At 35.7% G+C, this 19,663-nt stretch overlaps 1 protein-coding gene across 6 annotated transcripts; it reads left to right on the top strand.

The window, feature by feature from the left end:
• The first annotated feature begins 883 nt into the window (after positions 1-883).
• On the top strand, positions 884-17,721 carry Klrc1 (killer cell lectin-like receptor subfamily C, member 1). Of its 6 annotated transcripts, XM_011241236.1 has the most exons (8): positions 884-931; positions 4,787-5,012; positions 5,339-5,440; positions 5,921-5,971; positions 6,414-6,589; positions 8,336-8,436; positions 8,760-8,902; positions 16,561-17,721. In XM_011241236.1, exons 2-7 carry the CDS (start codon positions 4,826-4,828, stop codon positions 8,875-8,877), a joined length of 735 nt encoding a protein of 244 aa, XP_011239538.1. In that variant the 5' UTR covers positions 884-931; positions 4,787-4,825; the 3' UTR covers positions 8,878-8,902; positions 16,561-17,721. The 6 variants fall into 6 exon arrangements, with proteins under 6 accessions (XP_011239538.1, XP_017176907.1, XP_011239539.1 ...); XM_017321418.1 differs by lacking the exon at positions 5,339-5,440; XM_011241237.1 differs by lacking the exon at positions 5,921-5,971.
• The last annotated feature ends 1,942 nt before the right edge of the window (positions 17,722-19,663 follow it).

Genomic DNA, 19,663 nt, shown 5'->3' with positions numbered 1-19,663 from the left:
TTTTGATCCTTCCATAGGAGAATTCAGGCTCGGGAAAAAGTAGAGAATGTTATCAAGGTTTATTCCAGCAGATAAGATCACAAAGACAAGAAGTCAGTAAAGTGTCAACAGGTAACAGAGATAGACCAAGTCAAACAGTGGTAAGGGCCAGACTCTACTATCTACAGTTAGAAGGCGTGGCCTACCACTTCTCTTCCCTTTGTTCACCCCTGGAGCAGTCTGTGGTACTCCCTTTCATAGAATAAGCAGAGGTCGGTTGAGAAACGATTTACCCACAGTTCAGTTTGTTATAGTTAGATGGACTAGATGCAGGAATGTGTATAATGGTTTAACTACCAATCTTATTTTCATTTCTGTTGTTGTGATAAAATACCCCGACAAAATCTATTTAAAGGAGAAGGGCCTATTGGTTCATAATGCCAGGTTACAATTCATCATTGCAAATTCAACACAGAAGGAAATTGAAGTGCCTAATCACATTATTTCACACTCAAGAAAAGAAGCAATGAATTAATGCACACATAATGGTGGTCAGTAGTTTTCCTCTTTTCATTCAATCCAAGACCCACCCCCCTCACACTCACTTTCTATCCCAATTAGCCCAATTAACAAAATCCCTTACTAGTAGGTGTTGGGGCACAGTGTGCAAAGGTGTGTCTTCTGTATATTCATTTGTTAATTCTGTACCAGCAGAGAGTTAATGGCTCATCGCCATTCTCATATTTTATAAATATTTGCTCCTTCTTTACTTGACTAAGGAATTCTCTGATTTACTTTAATAAAGAGCTGACAGTCAATCTCTGGGGAGGAAGTAGAAGGTGGAACTTTTGCCTAAAGAGAAAGGGAAGCTAGGAGAAGATTGATTTGTCAGATTTGTGAGAGATTTGTCAGAGGACTTGGAGATGGAACAACATTCAGAGAGGAGAAAGAGGTAAAAATTATCAAGGGGCAGGACATAGACCAGAATTGGTTGGTATAGAATAGTTGGGAGAATGCCTAACTAAGACCTAAGGATAAGTCTTAATTAGACTTATTAATATTATTAAGACTGTATCATCATTTGTGTTTCTGGAAAGCCTGTGAAAGTCTGTTAATCTGGTGCCCAACGTGAAGCAAAAATCCAAGTTAAGAACACTAGATTCAGGAATTAGATTGGCTCACAGACAAACCTATTATAGACAATTCCTTATTGAGAGTCCCTTTAAGGCTATTCTACTTTTGTCACTTTAACAATTAAGACTTCCCTTTACCCTACTAAGTTTACTAGAGAGAAGAAGTGTTTACTAGAGAGAAGAGCAGTAGTGTTTGTTTGTTTGTTTGTTTGTTTGTTTATGTGTCTGGGTGGTTTGGCTGCATGTTCTGTATACTATATGTGTAAATGCCTTTGGAGGCTGGAAGAATCAGATTCCACCCCAGACCCCAGCTTCCAACTGGAGTTACTGATGGTTCTGACTTGTCATGTAAGTGTTGAACACATGTCCTCTGAAAAAGCAGCCAGGGCTGTTAACTGCTGATTCTTACCCCTTCAAAATGTGAGAATGTTCCTTGAATTGGGTAGGGGCTTCATAGAGCCTGGCTTGGTTTTTTTTTTTTTTTTTTTTTTTTTTTTTGGTTTTGTTTGTTTTGCTTTTTTTGTTGTTGTTGTTGTTGTTGTCTCTGTTTTTGTTTGCTTGCTTGCTTGCTTACTTGCTTGTTTTGACAGAACTGTGCTGCTTCTTGCCAGTGTACCTATTGCACATCCAGCCACAAACCCTCTAACTTTTCTGTATTCCCAACCTCTTCATTTTAACCAATAAAACTGTGTTACCTACTCCTTCTTTATGATGTTATTTTTAAAGGCACTTTTTTCAGTTTCTGACTTCTAAATTAAAATGCTACTGAGTTTTTATTCAATCCCTAAATTTTAAAAACTGAATTTGCTTATTTCCTTCTAAGTGTTTTGTTACTGTGTTTAGGCTTCCATGCCAAGATTATGTAATGTCAAAAATAGGTGATTTAATTTAAATCCTCCTGATAGTGACAGTTTTGTCAGAGAATCCTATAAATTACTATTTTAATTATGAAATAAAACATAAGGGTGTTGGGAACATATCTTAATTGTTAAGAGCACACTCTGATCATCCAGAGGTTTCATGTTCAATCCCCAGGACCCACATGGTGGTATACATTCTTCTATAGCTCCAGTTTAAGGAGATCCAATGCCATTTTCTGCCCTCCAAGAACACTAAGCATAGACATGGTACAGAGACATACATGAAGAAACTTCTATACACAATGAAACACCTTCACACATAAAATTAAATAAATGATTAATTATAAGATCTCAAACATAAACATAGGAGTTTGAAAACATGAGTGTGCAGTGGTGTCTTCTGTGCCAGCCATAAGAGTTTGAAAATATGCTCACTTCTCAGGAATATCAGTAACAAATAGCACTATACATGTATGTATTTATAATATTCCTATGATTTTAAAATTTTTCCATCATGGTATAGTTAAAATTTAAGATATAGTATCTATCTATCTCTCTAAATAAATATGTCTCTGTGTGTATTATAATGTTGGATATAGATATAGATTGTGTGTGTGTGTGTGTGTGTTATAATGTTATATTCACTTGACACAAGAAGTCTAAGGCTGAAGCTCTTGTAAAATTAGGAAAGAAGAGAGAGAGGATGGGGATGAAGGGAACAGAAAACAAACCAGTATACTAGTGTAAAATCAAGGCTTACAAATCTTAAGTTTCTCTTCTATCAGGATAATTATTATGATTGCGGTAGAAGACAATTAATTTCATGTATGGCCACTTTTCTAGCCCCAATGGCTTTATCTTATACATATACAATTTTAGGGAAACAGTTGGAAAAGACCACACTGTGCAAAACACTGAGAGACACTTTGTACCTTCCACAAGAACCCAAAGCATTCTCTGCTGTAAAGGTGTGTGATGAAAAAACTGATTTCAAAATCAGCTTCTCTGAGTATGAGAATTTCCTGTTCAACCTTCAATGACACATTAGTGAGAAATCTCCTTCTCCACACTTGACTCACTCTGAGGCTCATGGGGCAACCTTCAAAGTTCACAGTCACTGCTGCCCTAGATTTCTGCCACAGACAAACCCTTTGGTGCTTGGCTCTCACAGACTGCCTGTGACAACCACACCTCACTGCAGGAAGCCTGGCTTTCTGCCAATACAGGGAGCTTATCACTGCTTCCTTCTCTCCACCTGCCCAGTCAGTTAAGGGAACACTGCAAATGCTACATGTGGAGCAACTGAGGCACCGTTCAGATGCAGAGGAACAAACTGGAACATAGATGCCTTTAAACAGCTCAGATAAAGCCAAGTGCATGGAACACACAGGGGACCGTCTCAAAGTGCTTGTCATCGTCTATGGAGAGTTAGCCATCATCTGGAACACACTGGGGACCATCTCATAGTTCTGTCCTTGTTGTCTATGGAGAGTTAGTCACCCTCTTGCATTTCTGTTCCTTTATGAATATAATTAAACCTACTACTACGGAGGACCTGATGATGAAGTGTGAATTCTACGTGTTGAAATCTATGTGCTGTGGCTCTTTGGATGAAACCATATCAATTTATCCCAGAGGGTGCAGATTCTTAAAAGGATTCTCTCACTGAGTGGTGAAGAACAATAGTGAAAGTGGAAACTAAAATATTGATTTAAATAGGTAGTATTTATTGAGAGCTCTGCATGCCAGAGGGGAGTACTAATTGCCTTACATGATTTTTTTTTCATTTTAGATTAATGCACAGGGCTATTACTAACTTCTCAAGAGTCACACAAGTTTTAAAACCAGAATTAATTCTAGATCTCACTTATTCCAGGGCTAACTGATTGAATTGTTAAATTATATTGGGTTATTACAATTGTATTTTATGTGACTAAAATGACACTCAATTTGGCAGCCTTGGACTCTTTGGGAAATTTTGAATCATCATTCTACTATGAATCATTTTTTCATGTTATAGTTTCACTTGTTGGCTAATTTTTTTAAATAAAATGGAATTAAAATGGTCTTTGAAATATTTTGAATATCATTTGTTTTAAGCATGATTTTTTTGACATAGCATTTTCAAGAATGTACAATATCCTTTAAGTTTTAGTCATTTCTCTGAACTCAATTATTCCAAATAAAATAAATTTTACATCAAACATATTTTAATAAATACATTAGCTATTAAAATCATATGCATGTTTTATACACATATATATGTATCAACCTTCCTAGGTTACCTATCTAGAGAAGTCAGATTTTCTCATTATTGGATTTTAATTTATTACTAAAGTTTAGCTGATTGCTGTGTGTGCATGCACAGATAAAAATATAGCAATGATAATTAAAGAGGAGATCATGAATTTCAGAGAGGGAGGAAGGAATGAAACAGGTTGGAAGGGAAGAGAGGGGGATAGAAATTATGTGAAATTCTGAAAATAATTTTAAAAAGTAATTTGAAATGAATTCAACATTCATTTCTATTAGTGTTGGGATCTTTGGTGTAAGCATTACCTATTTCATGGTGTTAGTCCTATGAAAACTAAATTTAATTTATAAAACAATTCTTTGGTTTGTCAGCATCTTTGTTCCCCATTAAGTTGTTGCCTTATCAAAAATATTTTGCCAAAAGTTGTTGTTGCTGTTGTTGTTGTTGTTACCACAGCACTCGTATTCATTGTCCAAGGGAAGAAAAATAGATTAGGTTTAAATTTCCAACTGCAAAATGAGTGCCATTGTTCCAAACTCCTCCTCCTTTGGCCTCATCAGATTGTGTACCTTTGCCTCAGCACATCACTAGCTGCAGACATGAGTAATGAACGCGTCACCTATGCAGAACTGAAGGTGGCAAAGAACTCAAGGAACCAGCACAGGAAACCAAGGGGTCCTCGCAGCTCCATTTCAGTCATCGAGCAGGAAATCATCTATTCGGACTTCAGCTTTCAAAATCCTTCTCAGGAGCATCCCTGGATCTGCAGGAATTGCCCCTGCAAAGGTGAGCCACTGGGTGGACCCTGCACTGCGATGCCAGGGCCATGAAGAGGTGTGGGCAGAGGTAGAAATGGTCTTTTTTGGGAGGGCCGTAGTTCTCACTTGACCTATGCTTTTGTAAATTGGGAGCGTAGATTTCACTCTGTTGTAAGACTTTCTGGATCGCTCTGTTCACCAAAAGTAAAACAGTACTGCCTACAAACAGATCACTGCATGGAGAAGAGCCGGGGATCAGAGGTTATCTGTTTGTCTCAATGTGTATGTAGGTTTTTTGTGTTCATAAACCTTGTGAACAGCCACCTTCATAAACCCTTGCATTTCTCTCTGAAGGTTTTCCATCTCCTCCAGAGAAACTCATTGCTGGTACCCTGGGCCTCATCTGTTTTGTCTTAATTGTCGCTGTGGTTGTAATTACTACAGTTGCCACACCATGTAAGCATGCTTTTTTTAAGACTATAAAGGAACTTTCCACTTTAATGACTGGAAGTGCCTTTCAAAACTTCCTATCAAGGACAGTTTAGTTTAAAGTATGTATTTGTATTAAATGTGGAATGGTTGTTATGATATTCAGAATATTATGACTATCAGAGGAATTGTATAAATGTTTGCTTTTGATTTTTCAATGATTCCCTAACTTAAACACATAGTTCAGAGCCTTGGAGATTCTTTACTGAGATGTGAAAACTGTTTGGAAAGTGGTTTTGTCATAGGTTACACAGTAAAAGATGTTGAAATTTGGGCTTTCATTGAAGTAATTTTCTCCAAAGTTTTTCACATGGGTGGGGGGGGGGCAATTAAAATTGTACTTCACAGTGTCCTAATTCAAAATGGTACAACAGACTCAGATTAAGAAACTAAAATTGTTACAATTATTTTGGGTGTTAATTTAATAAGAATATTTTAACTCTTCAGATACCGAAGCAAAGGCACAGATCAATTCCTCAATGACTAGAACCCACAGAGGTACATTTTGCTTGTCAAAGTTCTGATATTTGTTCTGATATTTGTACATTGTATATTTTTCGTCTTATTATGCAAAGATATTAGGTTTTTAGGAAGAAAACAACCTGGAAATATGAATGCTGCATGTTCATAAATAAACATTAAGAACAAACTCTAATAAGACAAAAATGAATTTCACTGTTCTAGAATAAAACTTTTTATCCATGACTTTGAAAAAATCTGTAGGATAAATACTTATTTCTTGCTTCAGATAGACACATAAACACAGGGCCAGAGGGCAACTCTTTTCTTTGCTTGTGTACTTGAGTATTTTGAGTATTGAGTACTTGTATATTTTGTTTTATAATGACTAGCCTCTTGGCTGCATTGATATATATTCTACATGAATGTTGAAACCTATAAATACATATTAATTTCATTATTACGTTCATGTTGCCTCTAGATATAAACTACACTCTATCTTCAGCACAGCCTTGTCCTCATTGTCCAAAGGAGTGGATATCATATTCTCACAATTGTTATTTCATTGGTATGGAGAGAAAATCTTGGAATGACAGTTTGGTGTCCTGCATTTCCAAAAACTGTAGTCTGCTTTACATAGATAGTGAAGAGGAGCAGGTAAGAGCTGACATGTGTCAATCATTGCTTACCCTTTCTTCCTGTCAACATTTGTACAACCAGCTCATATTCTTATGCATGTTTCATTTACAACATTATATAATATTTCATTGTTTTATTTTACAATGATTTACTTGAATTTTGTGCTGGTAATAAATATTTATTTGCAAGTGGTTTATTTTATTTTATTTTATGAAAGCCATTCTTGTACATGTATTCTGAAATTAATTTTACAATTTGAATTTACCATGTAAAAATCAATACATGTACCATAGTTAATATTGAGCTGAAAGTGACTAGGTAGAGTCAGATTACTCTGCGGACATTTCGATTTCTTCCATGTCTCTTCACTCTGCATTCTATCATCATGTCTTCCTGCCCAAAACCATTTTTCCGACTTTTGCTATAATTAGCTGCATATACTTTTGAGTTTTATGAGACAGGGTTCAGAAAGATATATGTACTATTACATAGACATCAAATACCTCAGCAGTTTTCAACCTGTAGATTACAACCCTTAGTGGAGTAGAATGACCCCTTTGCAGAGGCCACCTAAAAACATAAAAAAATACCAGATGTGTACATTATGATTTTTTCTAATAGAAAATTGCAGTTATAAAGCATAAAAATTAATTTTATGATTGGGGATAACTTCAACATGAGGAACTGTATTAAAGCATTAGGAAGGTTGAGAACACTGCTATAACTCTTTCATGGTTTTAAAGCAAATCAATGATCCACTTTACTGCATTGACCTGCAGTTTGTTAATTTTCACTGCTGTGTGATATAAGCAAAACATTCTAAAACCCACTCCACCCAATGAATCTGGATGGGAACAGTGTGTCCACACCTTCAAGGACAGATGCATCTTACATGGTTTTTGTACTCATGGAATCCCCTGCTCCAGCTCCCATCCTGATGTCTTTCAGCAGGTGGAAGAAGCACTTCATGTGACCAATTACCCCATTGAGTGTTTTCAGCCTTCCCCAATGCTCCTGGCAGATCTCTCTTACACTAGAACAAGAAAGGTCTCACAGCACCCAGTTGCTGTTCTTGGATCCTAGAAGGGAGCATGGAAGGTTGTTTCCTTCCATCGGATGAGGGACACAGGATGTCTTGCAGTTCTGCAATGCCTCATCTTCAGGAGAAAAGCCCTTTCAGCTTTTTGTTTCAGGCCTTCAGAACTACTTAGTTTTGTCTTTTATTAATACTTTCCGAGTTTTCCCTTGTAAGTATTACAGCTGCCAAGAGAAACATTAATGCTATCTCATCCTTGTTGGTAATCCACCACTACAGTGATAGACAACAGCAGGGATCAACTAGATAAGAAAACAATCTTTATCTGTCATATCAATCACTTCTTCAGTAGCAAACCATGAACTTCCTTCTAAAACTGAACTTTGAGCACAATATCCAGAAAATTCCATTTATTCTGTCTGGAAATTTGTTTGAAATCCTGTTATGTTTGTGTGTTGCTAGCATGATTATCTATTAAGTTACATAAATCAATCACCAAATTCCTAAATAATATAAGAAAAATAAAACATATAACTATAAACACTTAAAAGTTAATTCTAGATCAAAATTACACGCATATGTGAATGTTTTGGCAATGTAAGAAGTGTTCTCTCTTTAATAAGTTGATTTGTATTCAATAATAACCATATTATGACAGAATACACTAACACATTTTAAAAATAGTGAAAGTCTTCATACTGATTAAAATTCCCTTGGTTCTCTGGTAGGATTTTCTGCAATCTCTTTCACTGATCTCATGGACTGGAATCCTTCGGAAGGGCAGAGGTCAGCCCTGGGTCTGGAAAGAAGACTCAATTTTCAAACCAAAGTAAGTTTTTAAGAATGGTACAATAAGCAAGAAAAATACATAAAGAAACCCTTAAAAGAATGTTGTCAATAAGTAAAGCTGAATTATAGTGTGACAGAATGATGCAGACCTTCATGGTCTGCTCATGTGACTCTGAAGAATGGACTGGTTGGCTTTCATAACAGTTACCTCTTACCACATTTTTAGTGAGGATGCTATTGCTGACTTTCATGACTGTCGTTAGGACTCTTCTTTTTGCAATGACTTTAGGAGTCACTCCTTTGGTAGATTAGCTAAATTTATGCATACATATATAAATGAATTTTGTATTTGCACCATTGTAGGATAGCAGAGATTCTCCATGATGAATGTAACTGTGCCATGATGTCAGCTTCTGGTCTCACAGCAGACAACTGTACAACTTTACATCCATATCTTTGTAAGTGTAAATTCCCCATCTGAAACACCTGCACTGGAAGTCTGCCAGGTAATGTTACGTTTCATAACCTGAAAATAGAGTTGTGACTGTGTACACCTAAAAATGGATTATATTATTTGTTCTAATTACACATTTCTTTTAAAAACAATCATTAGAGTATAGTAATCACACAAAAAGTAGCAAATACTACATTTGTATCTGAGTCTTTTTGCTCAAGATACTCCTTATAATATTAATTTTTAATATATATCCCAGCAGGCTTTATGCAGAAGCACTGTTACATTTCAAACTTATGATTTAATGCACTTTCATAGGACTTTGTAGAATTGCCAGTTGTATATTGCAACTTCAGCTTCTGTAGTACATTTGGGTCACCCACTTTTAGTCAATAAGTAATATTATATATAAATAATTAATGTAAAATATTTAATATAAAATAATTAATATAAAAAATTATATTTTTGTATCTATACATAAACATATACAACTACTTCTGTGAATATGTATGTGTGTATACATGAAAATGTGTTCTAAGACTTTTTATCCACTAGATACACTGAGAAGTTTTATTAACATAGTTTCAGTATCTAAGGTCTGTAAAACTTATAAAACTTTTTAAAATATAGACATCAAATATTTACACCTTAATACTTTTTCAGGGGCCTTTGTTCAGGTGCGTGGGTGTATTGTTTCTTCTGGGTTTTTTCACTCTCTTTCACACATCATTTACTTATATCTTTTTGTTTTAATGTGTGTGTGTGTGTGTGTGTGTGTGTGTGTGTGTGTGTGTGTGTGCGCGCGTGCGCATAAATGCTTCCATGGAGCCTGTACAAAGTTGAGGACAACTTACAGAAGGTGGCTCCCTCCTAACATTCAGGGATCAAACTGAGATTAGTATGTGTGATAGCAAACAGTGTTACCTGATGAACAATCTCCAAACCCTTTGTTTTGTTTTGCTTTGGTTTGTTTGAGATGAGCTCTCTCTATGCAGCACAGAATGACATCAAACTGTCAGCAGTTATTTTGTCTCTTGGAGCAGAGGCTTACAAGCCTTTGTTGCCAATGGAGGCCTTCTTCTCTCTTTTCAATTAAAGGGACTTTGGTCTTTATTGAACTTTTCTGTTGGAATATTTTTCTTGATTATAATTTTGTGTAGTTTATTGCTTTCTGCTTTTTGCTTCATTTGTTGTGAACTTCAATTATTTAGCCTTCCTGATTTTAATTTCTTTTAATACATGTTCATATCAAAATATCTTTTCATTTTTTCTTTTTTAATTAATTAATTAATTTTTTTACACTCCATATTTTATCGCTCCCCTGATCCACCCTCAGATTGGTCCACATCCCATACATCCTCTCTACCCACCTGTCTCCACGTGTATGTCCCCACCGCCACTCCACCTGACCCATAAACTCCCTGGGGCCTCCAGTCTCTTGAGGGTTAAGTGCATCATCTCTGAATGAACACAGACCCTGCAATCATATACTGTGTGTGTGTTGAAGGCCTCATATCAGCCGATGAATGCTGCCTGTTTGGTGGTCCAATCTTTTACAGATCTTGGAGGTCCAGATTAGTTGAGTTTGCTGGTCCTACAGGATTGCCCTTCTCCTCAGCTTCTTTCAGCTTTCGCTAATTCAACAACAGGTGTCAGATGCTTCTGTCCATTGGTTGGGTACAAATATCTGCATCTGACTCTTTCAGATGCTTGTTGGGTCTTTCGGAGGGCAGTCATGCTAGGTCCCTTTTTGTGAGCACTCCATAGCCTCAGTAACAGTGCCAGGCCTTGGGTCCTCCCCTTGAGATGGATCCCACTTCAGGCCTGTCAGTGGACCTTCTTTTCCTCAGGTTTCTTTCCATTTCCATCCCTGTAATTTCAAAGAGGAACGATTAAGGCTCAGAGTTGTGACTGTAGGATGGCATATTAAAAATATCTCTTTTTCTGTAATAATACCTTTGAAGAAATCAATTATTCGTGAGGGAAATTTTGCTATGTTTTCCTTATAATTTTTAATTGTGAGGATATTTAATGATAATATGTTTGTCCTATTATTATTTAAAAATATGCTACAGAATTAGATGATACATACTTCAAAATGTTGGCCATTTATTGTTTGTTCTTTTTTTTTGATAAACCAAAAGGAATTTTTAGTGATGCTTCCATGTAACTGTGAATATGGCTACTAAGACTGAAAAGTTTACTTTGCAACTTATTTTATAGTTTATTTTCCTTTTAATTAAGTTTACACATGAATAGCTACAATTTGAACATCTTATGTAAGCATGGCCATGGCTATTCTATGGATAGATCAGTTTAAATACTTTCTAATTATATGCCGAGAAATATTTGCATATTTCTGTGTTAATTTCCCATGTGTATCTAAGAACCTAAGCCTTCTGTGCTCACAGAAGTGAGTATGTAAGTGGGAGCCAGTGTTAACTCTCCAGCTTAAATGTTTTCATAACCTCACAAATTCATCTGCTGGCAGAGGTGTGGTGAGATATATCTAGGTCCCATTCAGGATTAAACTCTTGTCTTCCAATTCTATGTTTTGTTTTGTTTTATTATTTCTTTACTTTTATGTATATAAAAGCTGATGAAATATTATTACTGGTTTGAATGACAATCTTATTATTCAACATTCTTCTTTATCTCCAATAATGATTTCTGTCATCATATGAGAGTACACTATTGGTTCATTTTTATTTTGTTACTTTCATCTTTCCTTATGCCTATGTTGAGAGGTTTATATTCATATGCAAACAAGACAAGACCATGTTATTTAAGTTAAATATTATTTAGCTCATATTTAATGTATTATTAGATTATTGTAAGATGTTATTTCTAAGTTGCTTGCATATATAATTAATTCTAATCTTCACTTAATTTTGAACACTTCTATCCCATAAACTCTACTTTTTCTTCTTCCTTATCTTCTCACAATATTTTTGGTGATCACATTCCATTACATAAATTTATTATTTTAACTTCAATTTGTTTTTTTTTCTTTCTTTCCATTTTTTATTAGGTATTTAGCTCATTTACATTTCCAATGCAATACCAAAAGTCCCCCATACCCACCCACCCCCACTCCCCTACCCGCCCACTCCCCATTTTTGGCCCTGGTGTTCCCCTGTTCTGGGGCATATAAAGTTTGCGTGTCCAATGGGCCTCTCTTTCCAGTGATGGCCGACTAGGCCATCTTTTGATACATATGCAGCTAGAGTCAAGAGCTCCGGGGTACTGGTTAGTTCATAATGTTGATCCACCGATAGGGTTGCAGATCCCTTTAGCTCCTTGGGTACTTTCTCTAGCTCCTCCATTGGGAGCCCTGTGATCCATCCTTTAGCTGACTGTGAGCATCCACTTCTGTGTTTGCTAGGCCCCGGCATAGTCTCACAAGAGACAGCTACATCTGGGTCCTTTCGATAAAATCTTGCTATTGTATGCAATGGTGTCAGCGTTTGGATGCTGATTATGGGGTGGATCCCTGGATATGGCAGTCTCTACATGGTCCATCCTTTCATCTCAGCTCCAAACTTTGTCTCTGTAACTCCTTCCAAGGGTGTTTTGTTCCCACTTCTAAGGAGGGGCATAGTGTCCACACTTCAGTCTTCATTTTTCTTGAGTTTCATGTGTTTAGGAAATTGTATCTTATATCTTGGGTATCCTAGGTTTTGGGCTAATATCCACTTATCAGTGAGTACATATTGTGTGAGTTCCTTTGTGAATGTGTTACCTCACTCAGGATGATGCCCTCCAGGTCCATCCATTTGGCTAGGAATTTCATAAATTCGTTCTTTTTAATAGCTGAGTAGTACTCCATTGTGTAGATGTACCACATTTTCTGTATCCATTCCTCTGTTGAGGGCCATCTGGGTTCTTTCCAGCTTCTGGCTATTATAAATAAGGCTTCTATGAACATAGTGGAGCATGTGTCCTTCTTACCTGTTGGGGCATCTTAACTTCAATTTGTTAATTTAACTTTAAGTATTCATGTCTCACATCTTAGACTATAATTCTTTACTCCTTAAAATTCAATAAATCAGTAATTTCACTCTTTTTCAAACAAACAAAAGTTCCATCAATCTTCAACTTTTACTCACTATCCATTCAAGTTTTTATTCTGAAATGCTATGATGTAATTCCTGGATACTAAAGTACATTTCAGTTTGATAATTCACATCAATATTGCACTCATTCAATATCTATTTAAGAAAATTTGAATAATTCCTTCTGCTCTTCTTTTTGCATAGAATTCTCTCATTTAAAAGAAGCATTAATCATTAAATGTTAAAGTGTTTCCTGTAGTCTTAGTCACTAATTTTGCTACTTCTTGGAAAATGAACTAATTTTACTATCATAGTAAAAAATAAATAAATAAATAAGACCAATATACTTCCTTTTCACTTCCAATTATTCATCTTTAAGTGTCAATATTCCTTCAATAAGAGCCAAAAAGTTAAATTCACAGTAGTGTCCTTAGAGATGACTAATTTGGAAAAATTAAACTACCCTTTTCAAAAGTTAGTTTTATATACATTTAATAAAGTACAAATTCTAACTATTCCTATTATATTAAATCCCTTCACTTTGTTTTTCAATTTTTGTTGTATTATTGTCTGAATGAAGATTTAATAGCATTAAATGCCCAAAGAGTGAAATCCCACAATGTTATATATAATAAAATTATGTTCTGTATAACAGATAAAGGATTATGTAATTTAAAACTGTAAGTCAATGTCTATACTGGGAATAAATATAATTACATCAAATAAGAAAAAGAAACGTTAATGAATAGATCATGGTTTACCTTATTTGCAAGCTAAATCTTGAAGTGCACTAATACGTTTGTTTAACAAAATAAATTTAGTTGTAATAAATTGAATATACATAAAGTCCATATATGGAACACTTAAAATAAGATCTAATTTATAAAAATAAAATATAATGAATAGACATGTAGGTGGACTTATTGTACAAGGCATGTAAGTCCACACACTCACAGATAAGCAGTAGGAGAGTTATAAATTAAACACAGCATTGTCTCTTCAAACAGCGAGATGTATAACCTGTTGTTTACCCAGAAAGCTGGGAATGGAGGTGGTTAACAAGCTGTTGGCTTTTGCACCGTATGACTGAAGCCATACGATATCTTACTCCAGATCCTCGACCTGAGCTTACTTTCTTAGATAAGCTGCAGAATCTGTTTTCATTGGAAGATGTCACTTGTACTTTAGAAAGAGTTTCTATGTAGTCACGTCTTAACCCTTGTTGTGTACATGGTGTTAATTTTCATTGGGAAACTTTTTTTTCCAAATTGCATTGTGCTTACATATGCCTGAAATGACCAATTGCAGTCAGACTCTTGAAGTTTGAATCAACCCCAGCTACTGAGTCATATTGAGCCAAATTTCCATTGTTTCCCTCTGATCATTACCCTCCAGGCTATGGTGGTTCCAGTGAACTCAGCAATTCATGATTCAGTTAATGACAGTGACATTCTGAGACATGCATCATGACACAGACCCATGTGATGAGGCAACCTGTAATAGGACAACTGTAGAAGCTGCAGTGTCTTCAGCTACGTAATATTGTGGGACCACTGTTACACACGATTCATTGTTGACCAGAATATTTTCATCGCATTAGTTTGTTTGTGTTGCTGGAAATGCTCCCATTTGCTAGGCAAGTGCTGTGTGCCACTGAGGTGCATCCTTAGCCACAGAATGCCTTTAAGTAGCCCATGACTAAACAAGTCATACTGATGGTTCCAGGGATGGAAATTCCATTTCTGTAGACTTTAGGAAATAAAAACTTGAGTTAGTTTGAGTTTAGTCTTCCAGATGTTCCATGGCCATGACTATCCCTGAAGTGATGGGTAGCAGAGTCCCCTTTGCTTGACATTAATATTGTCTATTCTGTGGGTGAGTCTAATGTCATATAACACTTTCAAACACAAAACATTAGTTCTTTTTCTTTAAATGTAAAGACATCTCCGAACTATTGAGCCAGTCAAAATAAAGGATAACATTTCCTTTTAAAGACTAATGGTAATTGATAAAAGCATTATAAAGCATTATAGTGAGATAATGACTATACAAGTGAAAAAAATACTATCCATGCACCCCCAAAGCATCCAGTCCTTGACCATTATCACACATCAAAAATTTCAAAATAACCTAAATCATTATTTTAAAAAGTATAAAATGAATATACCTATATTAGTCTTTCAGCTCAATTATATTATAGGCATTCAAAAAAACATTCATGTGAAGTCTTGCTTCCTATTACTGATATTTTTATTTATGACTATTTTTATTTATGAGTATTTTTATTTGCATGACAGACAAGGAATTTACTCTAGACTACTCCTTCACATTTTTGTTTTAGGGACAAATGTTGCATAGTTTTGTTCCTGGAACCAACATAGATTTCTATAGACAAGGCTGTCATTGAGTTTGAGACACTACTGCCTCAGCTTCCCAAGTAACTTGGATTACCACCCTAAGCCACCATGCCAGGTATTCTGGTTACTTTTTCGTAGTAAACTTGACACAAACAGGAAAGAAGGAGTATCAATTGAGAAAGTGCCTCCATCAAATGGGCCTTGTGGTCACTACTGTGGCAGGCTCTCCTGAGAAATGACTGAGGTGGAATGGACCTTCCTTTTGTCAGTGGCAACATTTCTAGCCACATAACCCTATGAAAGAAGGCTTGAAGTGGAATCATTGATCAGTGTTCCTTCCTGCTATCTTCTTCTGTCCCTGGTTTCCCTCAGTCATGGAAGTGAGCAGGAATTATATGTTGAAATAAATCCTTTCCTTTCTGAGTTTCTTTTGGTCAAAATATTATTATCATAGCAACAAAAAAGCCAATCAGAACACCACGCTTTCATGTCTTCCTTTAATTTTTGCCAATCTATTGTGGTTTATGGTCCCAACTATGAAGTTATGTTGAAGCCAGAAGCCTGTTGAAACATTCTTATTTTTACAGTTAGGTACAGTTCAAGGTTTGAGGGTATTTGAATAAAATTTTTGGATCCAGCTGCAACATAAAGAGTGCCCTTCCCACATCTCACCCAGTCGGATGGTCCTAGGTTTGCCGTCCTATATAAGCTTATGGAAGACTTACTACATTTATCTCTTGAAGACATTTAACTAAAGAATAATTCCTGACGTCTCCTGCTGCACCTCAGTCAAGTGACTACACAAAAAGTAGCCTGTCTCAAATTACACCCTGTGGTCCCAGAACCTTGAAGGAAATGGAAAGAATTACCATGATTCACAAAACACATATTCCTGTTTCTTTGTAACTGTTAGAGGATGTGCACTCAAAAGTTGAAGTTAAAAACCAGTTCATTATAATTCACTTTACATGTAATAGCCCAACCTCCAAACTGGGTATGGTAAATATATATGCATATATATGTATATATATATATATATATATATATATATATATATACACACACACACACATAACTTCATATATGTATTCATATACACATGAATATATTATTGCTGTGTTGCTAAAATCTCTAGGTCTTTACAAAGCACACATTTACTAAAAATGCAAAAGTCCATTCTAAAAAGAAAATTAGAATTGTAGATGTGGTATATTGTCCGAGTTTTTCTATTCTATTCTGTATGCATGTTAACGCCACTGCTCCTAATTTGTTCTCACTGCTTCCTTTTCTCCATGCAGATCTCTGGCTCCCTTTAGATGAATTTGCAACTAGAATCCAAAGGATCATCAGCTTTCTCTAACTGTCCTGTTCGACGGTAACAAACACAGTTATTGTTACCTATAAGAATGCCTTTTGAAAGATTATGGGGAATTTTTCATTCAGAAGGATGGAAGTCTCTGTACATTCTTCTCTGAACAAAATCATCAGAGAACACATTTAATATATTCCTATTTATGTAATTTTGTTAAAAATCTTTCCAATGTTTATTCTTAATTTTGTCAAAAGTACAATAACAAAATTATTGCAAAGTGGTTTTTAGTCTATATGCTGTGATTTTGTAACTCAATGTCATGCTGGAAATATTTCTTAAGATGCTAATTAGTATTTATAAGTGGTTATAATAATTATTGTGAAATTTGGTCTGTTTTAGTTGTGAGCCTAGCCTTTAACAGCTGAGTCATCTATCCAGTCCAAATTTTGGTCAGTTTTGAATCTTTTTCCACATAAAATAGTTTTATTAAATACTTTAATATTTTAATATAAAATAAATTTCAAACTAAGAAATTAACATTTGATTTTCAGGAATATTAATTGTTTAAGATCTCCTTTATCTTTTTCTAGCTATTTTAACTAAGGAGCAGAACATTAAACCCTAATAAACCCCAAAAAGGTACACAATAATTTTCAAAGTTCCAGTGTTTGCACAGGTTTAACTTTGTCTTGATCTCAGCCTAGGCAAAAGTGATTGTGACTTTCAAAGGAAATGAACCAAAGAATCAGTCAATGAATCTTCACAAATATTTTACAAAAACATGTATTCTTGTACAATATTCAAAGAACATGCTTAAGGTCAAACTGTCCATTGGTATCAATCACCTCAAAATTTGCTACTGTTGTTATAAGACAAGATTTAAATACTTTTTCCTGTTTCACAGAATGACTTCTGTGCAGAGACTATTTAGAACATGTATAGGATGAGATTTTGCTTGTTTTCTTCATATGCACATAGATTTGGGGATGAGTGCCTGACTTTTTCTATGTATATATTTATTAGTGTGTGGGCTGTTTTATTTGTAACAGGCTACAAGAATGCATGTCTATAATTTGTATGTGCCTGATTATACCTGTGCAAAGATACGAAGTCATTATTAAATACCAATGCTGCTTCTGAGACAAAATTTCTAATCTTTCTTATTTCATTGTCATTGCAGTAGAAAAGGAGTGGTTAACAATTGACAATAGCTGTTACCACATTTGTGTAGAAGGAAAACTTGAATCGGGAGTTTGGTTTCCTATCCCAATAAGAAATCTGCTTTATGTGTTTGGGGAACAGCTTAATGGCTAGCATACTTGGTGTGCAAGGTTGAGGACCAGCATTTGGCTCTCCAGCATCCATATAGATGCCTGACAGGTCTTGTTGTGTTTTATAAAAAAGATGTGTTTTATAAAGCAAGGTATGTGAGGTGGCAGGGGTTGCCTCTGAGGGCCCATGCTGAGGCATTCCTTCCCCTTGAGGTACCAGCAATACCATGGATATAGTATGAAATAGAGTTTGTTTATGGCATGGGAAGGGGAGTTGAGAAGGAAGTAGAGAGAGAGAAAGGCAGAAAAACAGACAGCGAGAAAGACAGGCACACAGAGAGAGGACAGAGAGAGAGAGAGAAAGAGAGAGAGAGAGAGAGAGAGAGAGAGAGAGAGAATTGCCAGGAACATGTGGAAAGAGAGTGAGAGGGGATGGAGAAAGAGGGAGAAGAGAGAGATAAGAGAGAAAGAGAATAAGAGGAAAAGAGAGTGAAGAGGGGGCAAACAGCCACTTTTATAGTGAGTCAGGCATACCTGGTTGTTGCCAGGTAACTGTGAGGCAGAGCCTAGAAGGAATGCTAACAGATGTGGTCACAAACAGGTAATCCTCCATGTAGGAGGCAGAGATTAGAGATCACTAGAGTAAGCTGGGCAGCTAGAGCAGTCAAGTCTGTGAGATCAGCTAGAGAACTTGCCTCAATGTAAAAGACGTATAGCGATTGAGTTTCTCACATTATGTGATGCAAAAAAGTTGTGGGCATAGGAAGTCCTTTATTCATGAACAGAAAATATTCAAATTGGTCTCAGTAATATAAAAATATAAATGAAACATTATGAAGACCAAAAGGAAATATGTATTTCACAGATTCATAAACAAGTAAGGTAAAATGTACAAGATTATGGAAAAGTTTTAGGGATGTGATATTAGCAGATAGGGGATATACATTCTTCTCAGGGACAGGTAAAACATCCAAATAGGATCATAACAAAGGCCACAAAGCAAACCTTAAAATATTGAGATAATTCTTCTGTATGATATAGGAGAAAATTTTAATTTATTTACTGCATAGTTATATTTGCATTTTTGTTATCTAAAACTTAATATTGGCATTAAAATATACACAACTACAATTAAGGATAAACAACTAAATAATATGAGTCTTTATATAATATCCTAATTTCTTTCAAACTGACAGAGTGCAATATTGATAATATTTAATACTCTTTCACCCACAGAACAATTTTATTTTTACTAAATCAATTTTTAAAGATTTAGCTTTGAAAGTGAAATAAGATGTAAGTGCTTCAAGAATTTTAAGAAAAATATGATATGAGAGGAGGTGCCCTGCCTTCTACCACAGGACAAAGGTAGGCACTGACTCGGCTGCAAGAGTGACTTGGCTACAAGATATGCTGGTGCAGTAGTGGCACAAAGCTTGTGCAAGGAACCAACTGATGATTGGAAATAAGGTCCACTCCACGAGATGGAGCCCTTATCCAACACGGCTTGGTGGCCAAGGACATGAAGCTAGATAGACAGGGAACATAGGGGGAAACCAAACACTAGTGTTCTGTCAAAGGAATAGCGCAATAAAAAGACTCATAAATGCCATTGTGTTATAGTCATAGTGTCTCAATCAGCCACCTTCAGATCATCTTCTCTCTGCAGCAGATGGGAACAAAAAGAGACAACTAGACAATAGGCAGAGTGTGAGAGATCGTAGAACATGTACCTTAAAATGGATGTCTCCATGAAATCCCTCCCCTCTGGGCTCAGGGAACACTGAGGAAAAGCAGACAGAAAGAGTGTAAGAGCCA

Source organism: Mus musculus, chromosome 6 (genome assembly GCF_000001635.26).
Source record: "Mus musculus strain C57BL/6J chromosome 6, GRCm38.p6 C57BL/6J".
NCBI lineage: Eukaryota > Metazoa > Chordata > Mammalia > Rodentia > Muridae > Mus > Mus musculus.
The sequence above is the reverse complement of the archived record's forward strand: the minus strand, read 5'-3'. Positions and strand labels throughout refer to the sequence as shown.